The sequence below is a fragment of the Cebus imitator genome, unplaced genomic scaffold, assembly GCF_001604975.1.
Source record: "Cebus imitator isolate Cc_AM_T3 unplaced genomic scaffold, Cebus_imitator-1.0 Scaffold491, whole genome shotgun sequence".
NCBI classification, from domain to species: Eukaryota; Metazoa; Chordata; class Mammalia; order Primates; family Cebidae; genus Cebus; species Cebus imitator.
This window is the reverse complement of record NW_016107806.1, coordinates 739,338-749,709: the sequence shown is the minus strand read 5'-3', so window position 1 is coordinate 749,709 and position 10,372 is coordinate 739,338. Positions and strand designations below refer to the sequence as shown.

Below are 10,372 nucleotides of genomic sequence, written 5' to 3'. Positions count from 1 at the left end.
AAAAAAAAAAAAACCAAACAAATCAAAGGACAAAAGGGCTTCATACAATACAGTATCAAAAAGTAAAAGGAACACACTAAATGCACAAGCTGGTGACAAGTAAGTCCACAGCCTATTGTGATAGGTCCATCCAGCATCAATCAGATTTCTTATCTGTTATTTCAAGGTTATTTACAGACGTGTCGACTAACAAGAGTCTCTCACGGGAGGGTGGGCAGGCTTCAATCATTGGTTTCGGGATCTGTCTGTGCCATGTAGGCATCCAACTCAGCATCCAGGTGTCCTTTTGTTTTCGACATGTATGCATCCAATTGGTTGTCCAGCTGCTCCTTGGTCAATACAGGGCGAGCAAGGGCACCTCTCCCTCGTCCACGGCCTCGGCCTCGGCCTCCAAAGCCCCCTCTTCCCCGACCTATCATACCCCGACCTGGCCCAAAGGAGAAAAAAAAAGAGACAGTTACAAGTAAGTTTAATAGATGCTACAGTAAATGCCCCTTAGAGTAGTGGGGCCTAGCTGAGAAAAGCTGAAGGGCAGGGCAAAGAGGAGAAATCTGGAAAAACAGGAAACACACTGGGTAGAAAGCAACACATGGAAAGCACACATAATGGATCCCTTGTCACATGATCATCTCTAATGAACAATTTTTATTCTATCAAAAAAGGAAAATAATTCACTGACAACTATAGTTAAAACAAGACAAAACAACCCTTAACTGAACTTAAGATAAAACTACCTAACATTTGAGATTCACTAAGTTCATAATTAAAATACACGATAACCCTGTTTAGTAAGATAGGGAGGTGGTAACAAAGGTACAGGTAATCAGGGGTGTAAAGGTAAGATGGTTTCCAAATTAAGTTTATTGGAAACCCTTCTGGAAAGTTATCTCATCTTTCCTTAAACTTATCAAGTCTAATAAGCTAGTTGACCTCATGTGTCAGGAGACTGAGTAGTTTTTCTCACACAGGAACAATGTAGGAGACTTGAAAAAATATTCTGCAGTAGTGGGATCACGCCTGTGAATAGCCACTGCACTCTAGCCTGGGCAACATAGCGAGAACCCGTCTCAAAAAAAAAGAAAAAAAAAAAAAAAAGAAAAAATATTTTGAGTTGCCCCAGCTATTTCTACCTCTAATTCTATTTACCTTATGACAACTGACAATTGTGGTTATCTGAGAAGCAGTTTGAATTCAGTTAGCAAACATGCTATTTTATCCTGAAACCCAAACTAGCTTGTACTTCATTCAATAAGCCAAGTAGCATATAATAGGAGAGAAGAAAACAAGCCCTTGGTTATCGACTTCTCTTTCCTAATGGTTATTATTCCTTGGCAATTTCAAGGTCATGAGTTATGGAAGATCTCCAACACCATTTAAGAGAACCGAAGCAAATATACACAGGAACAAGAGGAGTGTTTTTTCCTTGACAGGTGTTGTTGGGAGTTTTCCACTGAACTCTAAACCAGAGGGCTCCCATGAGATTTAGTATTAGCAGCAACACCATTAAACTCTATCCTAATCTGGGTCCCAGGTCACGAGACAAACATCAATAAATTTCAAAGGCAAGATTAACAAGAGCCAGTGTGTTAACTGATAATAATTCCATCTTGCTCTCTACCTTGAGCAAAAAAAGTCATCTCTGGTTCTCCACAGGCACAAATTTGACACTGAATTTATTTGGTTTCAGAGCCAATGTCCAGCTCCAAGTCTCACCACCCTCTTAACTCTGCTTCATCTTTGTATCTCTCTCTCTTCTATATTCTCACGTGACTCAAACCAGGATTTGGAGCTACAGAGTAGTGTGTGGTGGTGATGGTGGTGGGGCAGGGACAGAGGAAGGTAAAATCCTAAATTGACCATTTTAGGGGGTATTTTTAACTGTAAAATTTAAATTTGCAAGAACCCGGAAGACGACAGCATATAATCTGGCTCTGTAATATGCACTTGATTGATTCCTGGAAAAATCATGAGACTTTTGCACTACCAGCATGGGAATTTGAAAAATAAGCCAGTTTCAAATAACAAAACAAGACAAACAAAGAAGCCTGCCTATGACTTGAAGCTGTGCAGAAAGGTGGCTCTGAGTTTTTAAGGGAGGAAAATAAGGGGGAGCTACTCTCTGAAGTTGGTAGCTGACTAACCTCTACCACCGATTCCGCCACGACCCATAGCTCCACGCCCTAGGCCCCCTCTCCCAGGACCTCCACGACCTCGAACACCACCTCTTCTTAAGCCCATTCGGGGAGCTACGGCTCGTCCACCTCGGAGCAGGTTTTGACCTTGGAGAGGAGGCATACAATGTATAGGCAGGTAAATCCAAGAGACACAAAGTAGATTCTAACCAAAGGAAGGAGGTGAGGGTTAAATGAGGGTAATTCAGTTAGTTTTTAGGTTGGTTGGGGTAAGCTGCATACTGAGTGTGAACAGATTAAGCTGCTCTTTATCCAATCAATTCAACACGTCTGACCACAAATCCATTTTTGGAATAAGTTGGGAATTAATTCAATTAAGAAGTACATACATTCAATAAATATCTGCTGAACAATCAGATGCCTAGCATTGTGGTAAATTTAAAAATAAATGCTATGGTTCCTGATCTCAACATTCTTCTAGGGAATAAGAACTATATAGGGAACAGAAGAAGAGTGCCCCAAATAAACGTATATAAGTAAGTGCTATGGGTCAACTTGTCCTCTTTTTCCAGCTGTATCAGTGTTTTACTAGCACCAGGAACAAAGAGTGAACATAGGCCAAAAGACCTAAGTTTCTTACATTTGACTTACTTCTAGAACTTGAATATGGTTTGATTCAAGCAGCAGCAGGGTGTTTTAAAATGGAATGGAGATGACATGAATTACCTGTTGTTACTCAGGTCATAGCCTCTCACCATTGCACATTATCAGAAAAGGAATGGTATCGATAAAAGACATGCAGCACTATTAAAAATATGTGACTTCAAAAGTTATTATAGTAATACAAATTCAGGCTTAAAGATGTTAAACGAACGTGTCCATAAGCAGCCCAAGAGAAAAGGGAAGGGAGTAGGGCCTGACAATTGTCAGGGTACACAGCACTGACCTCGGAGCGACATCCCGCCCCTAAGCAGGGTTCTGGTGGCACGTCCCCCACGTAGTCCTCCTCTGGGCAAGCCTCTCTGGATTATGGGTAGGCCTCGTCCTCCGATTGCTCCCCTGGCCAGGGCCCCTATGGGTCGGCCTAACCGTGCCTGGATGTTACTCTTACCCAGGCGCTGCTTTAAGCTCTTCTGGAAGAAAAGGTGTTAGGGGATTGAGATCAAAAAAGCAATCCAACAGGATTTGGCAACTCAAAGTGCAGAGAAAAAGCAGCAAGTGAGATGCTGGTGCGAAGGGAGATAAACCTGCTGTGGGTGTCATAAGGACCCCAAACCAGAAGCAAGCCTTTGCCTCAGAACATGTTATACAAGAAGCAGAATTTTGATCCAGAGTAGAAACTTCAAGAAGCTCTAGTGTGGTCTCATGAAATGGGCATCTCCACAAATTACCTCACTAGTTTGGCTACAGAAGTCATACACTGCCAGTTGAAAGTTTTAGTAAGAACATTTCTATAGCTCAATCTGGATTGTACTGCTTTTGAACTACAGGTTGACAATTATATGACTTGATTCATACCTGCCCACGAACTAGCACTGTCTTCAAAGGCTTACTCAAACACCAAAGGAAGAGTTCATCACACTCTGGGCAAAACTTAAATTACAAGTTCACTTGAGTTCTTGTGACTTAAGAACAAGATTGATTTCTCAAAGAGGCTGGTGTGCTCCATTTTTCCTCTGAGAATCTATCTCCAGACGGTCCACTTTTTACCTTAAGATGTAAATAAACACAAGAAAGTCAAATCTCCTTTTGTTTCTTAAAAATCCTTAATTCCATGCCAGGCCTTGCAAACAGCTCCTTTAAAATAGTATGATGACCTTAAATTCAAAATAAACATGTAAATCAAATGTATCTCCATAGAGCGTCAGCCAAACTTGTCAGAATTATTCAGATGAGCTGTAATCACAAAACTCAGGGCCATGTATGAGGACAGGGACACACTTCAGAGACAGAGTAGTTTAAAGAATTTGTTCTCAAAAGAATATCATTAAGACTACATCTCAGAGAATTAAATTCCTTCAAAGGAAAAAGGGACAGCAATAGCCCCGAACAAAACCAAGGTCTTAGCAAACCTGATTATCCATAAAGCCACCAGTCAATATAAAAGAAAATAAATTCTTTTTTTTTTTTTTTTTTTGAGATGGAGTTTCACTCTTGTTACCCAGGCTGGAGTGCAATGGCGTGATCTCGGCTCACCGCAACCTCCGCATCCTGGGTTCAGGCAATTCTGCCTCAACCTCCTGAGTAGCTGGGATTACAGGCACGTGCCACCATGCCCAGCTAATGTTTTGTATTTTTAGTAGAGACGGGGTTTCACCATGTTGACCAGGATGGTCTCAAACTCCCAACCTCAAGTGATGTGCCTGTCTTGGCCTCCCAAAGTGCTGGGATTACAGGCATGGGCCACCGCGCCCGGCCTATGTGTGTGTTTTCTAATCATACCTCTCAAAAAGATGTTGTGAAGCATTATTAACTTTCTAGCACCAGATCATAAATTGCTTCTTATCAGTAGGGAAGGCACCAAACATTATGCATCTAGCATAAGTAGGTGTAACCAACCATAAACACCTGTCCTGTTACTACCCTAATTAACACACAATTATGAGGCTAGGACTGCATTCCACAAGTCCCTTGCATTCAGTTATCCTGCATATATTTATTCTCCCAAGCTTTGTGCTATAAAAGCAGATCTGCACACTGCTGGGAAGTTCTTTGCCCATTCCAATCCTTCACTGCCACCAATACTGGCCTTTAATATTCACAGGAAACCTAAGGATGTCAACTACAGGCCGGATACAGTGGCTCACGCCTGTAATCCCATCACTTTGGGAGGCCGAGGTGGGAGGAAGAGCTGAGGTAAGGTAGTTCGAGACCAGCCTGACCAAAATGGAGAAACCCTGTCTCTTAAAAAGTTAACTATGTGATTGTTTTCACTCTAGAGTTGTGCTGTATAAGGCAGCCTCTAGCTACATCTGACTATTTAAATTAAATGAGACAGTCTTGCTGTGTCATCCAGGATGGAGTGCAGTGATTCTGTATTGGCTCACTGCACCCTCACTCCCAGGTTCAAGCAACTCTCCTGCCTTAGCCTCCCGAGTAGCTGTGATTACAGGTGCTACCACCATGTCCAGCTTATTTTTGTAGAGACAGGTTTCCACCATGTTGCCCAGGTGGTCTGGAATTCCTGACCTCAGGTGATCCACCTGCCTTGGCCTCCCAAAGGCAGGTGGGAGGGGATTACAGGTATAAGCCACCACACCCAGCCCAAATTAAAAGTAAATTTTCTTTATTTTTGAGATGGAGTCTTACTCTGTTGCCCAAGCTGGAGTGCAGTGGTGCAATCTCTGCTCACCGCAACGTACACTTCCTAGGTTCAAGAGATTCTCCTACTTTAGCCTTCTGAGTAGCTGGGATTACAGGTGCGTGCAACCATGCTAATTTTTTTTTTTTTTTTTTTTTTTTTTTTTTAGTAGTTTACTGTGTTGGCCAGGCTGGTCTCAAATGCTCGACCTCAAGTAACCCACCTGCCTCCACCTCCCAAAGTGCTGAGATTACAGGCCTGGCCTAAAATTAAAAAAAAATTAAGCTCCTTAATTGCACTAGTCATATTTAAAATTTTCAACAGCCACATGTGGCTAGAGGCTACTGTACTGGATAGCAGATCCAGAATATTTCCACTGTTGTAGAATGTTCTGGCCGGGCACGGTGACTCATACCTGTAATCCCAGCACTTTGGGAGGCCAAGGCAGGCAGATAAAACTTGAGGTCAGGAGCTCAAGACCAGCCTAGCCAACATGGCAAACCCTGTCTCTACTAAAATACAAAAATTAGCTGGGCATGTTGATGGGTGCCTGTAATCTCAGCTACTTGGGAGGCCGAGGCAGGATAATTGCCTGAACCTGGGAGGTGGAGGCTTCGGTGAGCTGAGATTGCACCAGTGCACTATGGCCTGGGTAAGAGAGTAAGACTCCATCTCAAAAAAAAAAAAAAAAAAAAAAAAAAAAAAAAAAAAAAAAAAAAAAAAAAAAAAAAAAAAAAAAAAAAGTTCTATTGAACAGTATTACTCTGGATAGAGGCTACTTCCTGCAGAGCCTATACTTAAAGGTTCTTGTTGAAAGGTCCTTGGAATGATCTGTCAAAGACTCATCTTCAGCAATTTCCAATTACTCTTGGAAAATGGTGGCGCTGTTTGCTGCTTTCCTGAGTCAGGGAGGAATCCAATCATTCCAAGGCTTAAGGTAGCTGAAGCAGAAAGCCTTGTTTATTTTTGGTCAGTGAGCCCAACGGTTCAGGGTGGGGGTGTAAGGGTGTTATATTTAACTGCTGAACTTATGCACAGCCATGCAATTGCTACCAAAGCCCTTACAGTTGCATGGCACCGCCCTCCAGACGCCCAGCCACAGCTTGGACATATCCTTCCATAGCCACTGTCCGGACTTGAATACAAATTCTATGGATAATAAAGAGTAGGTTTTATTTCAGGTCTGAATAGAATTATCTCCCACTGTAAATTTGAAAAAGAACCCCCAACTCAAATTACTCAGTACTCTTGCTCCACTTTACTGGTAGAACTTTAGGTGCTGTGGAAATGAGGGACATTCTACTCTGTATATTTTACCATTAAACACCTTTGACTAAGGTCATGCAAACTCCCTGCACTAGGGAAAAAGAATAAAATTATTTCTCTGATGGGTAAATAATTTATCAGAGTAAAGGATGCTGTGAGATTATCTAAAGCTGAAATAAAGTTTCTGTGTGCTTTTTTTTGAGACAGTCTTGCTTTGTTGCCCAGGCTGGAGTGCAGTGGTGTGATCTCAGCTCACTGCAACCTCTGCCTCTCGGGATCAAACAATTCTTGTACCTCAGCCGCCCTAGTAGCTGGGACTAGAGATGTGTGCCACCACGCCCAGCCAATTTTTGTATTTTTAGTGGAGATGGGTTTCACCATGTTGGCCAGAATGGTCTCAAACTCCTCAGCTCAAGTGATCTACCTGCTTTGGCCTCCCAAGATGTTGGGATTACAGGTGTGAGCCACAGCACCTGGACTTGAAATAAAGTTTCTTTGTGGAATAAGCCATTAATCAATGTTAAGGGTTAAGGATCAGAAAACAAATGATTAATACTCATTGGTAACAGAACCAGGCCACAGAGATGGCAAATTCCCTAAAAGAGAAAGACAGCAAAAAGTTACTTATTGGTACCTGCTAAAATTGGAATTCTCTGAACTTCTCTTTCTTCCAGAGAAGTTTCAGCTTTTGCCCTGAGCCACCTTGTAATCATCCATCACGTCCTGACAGCCTCAGTAGACTCCCTGATCGAGATCACCAGCTGCTTCTGGAGCATTATGACCCATTCTCTCACCTGCTTAAGTTTTAATGCTGCCTGGACAGAGGGTCTATTCTCCATCTGCTGGGCCAGTCTTCTGTTTCTGGCACTGGCTAGCTGCTGTTGTTGCTGCATCGAAGCCCGAATATTCACTGGCGTCGGCTGTTTGTTCTTCAGCATATTAGTAAAGCTTCAAGGTCGAACAAAATGGATGTTTAAATAAAAGCTTTATTACAAACATTTATTGGCATTTTCATGGCTTGCTAGACCAGGAGCTTCAGATCCCACGAACTTTTAAGTAAAGTGGTACACTTAGATCAAGGCTGATGTGGGTTAAAGACTCCTCTGTTTCCACAAACTTGCAAGAATCAGAAACTTAGAAATGCAGCTAAGTGCAGCACATTCAACCAAAAGTGATAACAAGGGCTCAGGTAACGGCTTTTAGAGAGGTTGAAGGTATGAAAAACACGCAATAAGCAGATATAATGACAAGAGACAGAAGATGTAGTTTCAAAGACAAACGAAGAAACCCTAAACCTTAGGGGAATCAAAGGTGCATTAGGTGCATTCCAAGGCCAAATATGAGGACAGACTGGAGCACCTTCAAAGCTCACAGCAATTAACATACTCTCATAAATTACAGGAGTGTATCACATTTTAAAGTATTTATCACGTAGTAACATGCAAACAAAAATAATTAGTTCATCGTAGCCGAAGAGTAAGGAGAGAAGTACATATGCTTCAGAAGAGGCAAAAATAGACATTAAGTAAATCTCAACGGTCTAAAGTCGACTTAATGAAATCACTGGTCAAAGGCACTCTTAATGAATAAAGTTGTCAGAGATAGAAACAGCCTTTAAATAGCTTTACTTTCATTAGTCTCAAATCATCACTTTTTCTGACTCAAGTAGTTACTTCTGAAAGGTAAACTAGTTCATTTATGAGCCTGTGAAGACACTCCTTATTATTTCTGTCAAGGCAGTGTAATGAAATGGAAGAGAAGAACACTTAACTGTAAAAGAATCCAAAACAAAAACAAACTAAAAGCAGAATGGAAAAGAAAGTGAAATGGAGCAAAGCAAGTGCCTCTTACAAGGCCCAAGAATGACATTCAAGGGCCTTTGGACATATTCATGGCTTGCTACCTGCCTCTTACAGGCCAGAAACAACACTGCTGGCCTTGGACTGGGCAGCAAGCTGACTGTAGCCAGGGTACCATGCTACCGTGCTGCACGACCCCTGTATCAATGTAAAAAAATGTGAAAAGGGAGGGTGTTAGGAGTCTTTTAAAATACATCCCACCAAATAAATATTTCAGACAGCTTAACATAAAAGTGTACTGATAAGGGGTTTTGAAACAACCGCCCAATTTGTTTTGTGTACCACATAAGACGCAACTAAGAACAGAGGTCTGTAGCCTTCTGTTGGTATTTAGCTTACAACTGGCTTTGTGCATTGGACCCCAGGGCCAAGTTAAGTAATGTTTTCTTAGGAAGGAGCTGAAGTTGCTGTTGGCTGCCTCACCGCTCATTTAGAGACATCTTGGTGGTGCTTTTTAGCACAACTTTCGGCGCTGACTGTGCAGCCATCTTCAAATCCCGAGAATCTACAAAGGGCAATAGGTAAAATGAGCAAATCACTATAGTGACCACATTATTTCTGTAAATGGCAAGGCCCAAGCCAACAATAAATGAAAAGGCCTTATCAGTGATGACTTAAAGCACATGAGGACACATTTCAAGTGCTTAAATTTCTTTTTTCTCTTTTGAGACAGGGTCTCCCTCTATCACCCAGGCTGAAGTGCAGTGGCAGGATCTTGGCTCACTTACCTCCTGGGCTCAAGCAATCCTCCCACCTCAGCCTCCTGAGTACCTAGGACCACAGATGTGCACCACCACCTCTGGTTAATTTTAAAATTTTTTGGAGAGATGGGGGTCTTGCTATGTTGCCCAGGCTTGTCTCAAACTCCTGGCCTCAAGCTATCCTCCCACCCTTGGCCTCCCAAAGTGATGGGATCACCAGTGTGGGCTGCTTGCTGGGCACAGCAAAAGCGCTTAAGTTTCTATGACGATTACCTCAGGTTATTAAAACTTTAAGGTGGCGGGGTGTGGTGGATCACCACCAGTAATCCTAACATTTTGGGAGGGCAAGGCCACAGGATGGCTTGAGGCCAGGAGTTGGAGATCAGCCTGGGTAACGAAGTAAGACCCAGACTCTATTAAGAAAATAAATAGGCCGGGCATGGTGGCTCACGCCTGTAATCCAAGCACGTTGGAGGCCAAGGTGGGCGGATCACCTGAGGTCAGGAGTTCAAGACCAGCCTGACCAACATGGTGAAAACCCATCTTTTAAATAAATAAATAAATAAATAAATAGCAGTGCGTGGTTGCCAGCACCTGTGGTCCTAGCTATTGCGGGCCAGGAGTTGGAGGCTGCAATAAGCCGTGATCACGCCACTGCACTCCAGCCCAGGTGAGACCCCATCTCTAAAACGTACCAACAAGCAAAAAATCCAAAACAAACTTCAAGGCCCAGAAAATACCTGTGAAATTCTCAAAAATGGCAGAACCCAATCTAGCAATGCTTTTTTTTTTTTTGAGACAGAGTCTTGCTCTGTCACCCAGGCTGGAGTGCAGTGGCCTGATCTGGGTTCACTGCAACCTTTGTCTCCCAGTTCAAGTGATTCTCCTGCCTCACCTTCTGAACAGCTGAATCTACAGGTAGGTGCTACCATGCCTGACAAATTTTTAGTAGAGATGGGGTTTCTCCAGGTTGGCCAGGGTGGTCTCAAACTCCTGACCTCACCTGATCCACACGCCTCAGACTCCCAAAGTGCTGGGGATTACTGGCCTGAGCCACCGCGCCTGGCCAAGTTTGGCTTTTTTTTTTTTTTTTTTTTTTAGACGGAGTTTCCC

General features: G+C 42.8%; 1 protein-coding gene across 5 annotated transcripts in view; it reads right to left on the bottom strand.

Annotated features, from left to right (window-relative positions):
- Window positions 1-22: 22 nt before the first annotated feature.
- The window catches only part of LOC108292425 (chromatin target of PRMT1), a 12,535-nt gene continuing 2,185 nt past the window's right edge, over window positions 23-10,372 (bottom strand). Inside the window, exons 2-6 of one of the 5 annotated variants that reach the window (XM_017513314.2) lie at window positions 8,982-9,063; window positions 7,494-7,647; window positions 3,079-3,265; window positions 2,142-2,279; window positions 23-427 (exon numbers count right to left, since the gene is read on the bottom strand). In XM_017513314.2, coding sequence (XP_017368803.1) covers window positions 222-427; window positions 2,142-2,279; window positions 3,079-3,265; window positions 7,494-7,647; window positions 8,982-9,046 — 750 coding nt within the window. In that variant the 5' untranslated portion in view covers window positions 9,047-9,063 and the 3' untranslated portion in view covers window positions 23-221. The remainder of the gene's footprint in view (window positions 428-2,141; window positions 2,280-3,078; window positions 3,266-7,493; window positions 7,648-8,981; window positions 9,064-10,372) is intronic. The other 4 variants (XM_017513315.2, XM_017513316.2, XM_017513317.2 and 1 more) reach the window with 4 other exon arrangements.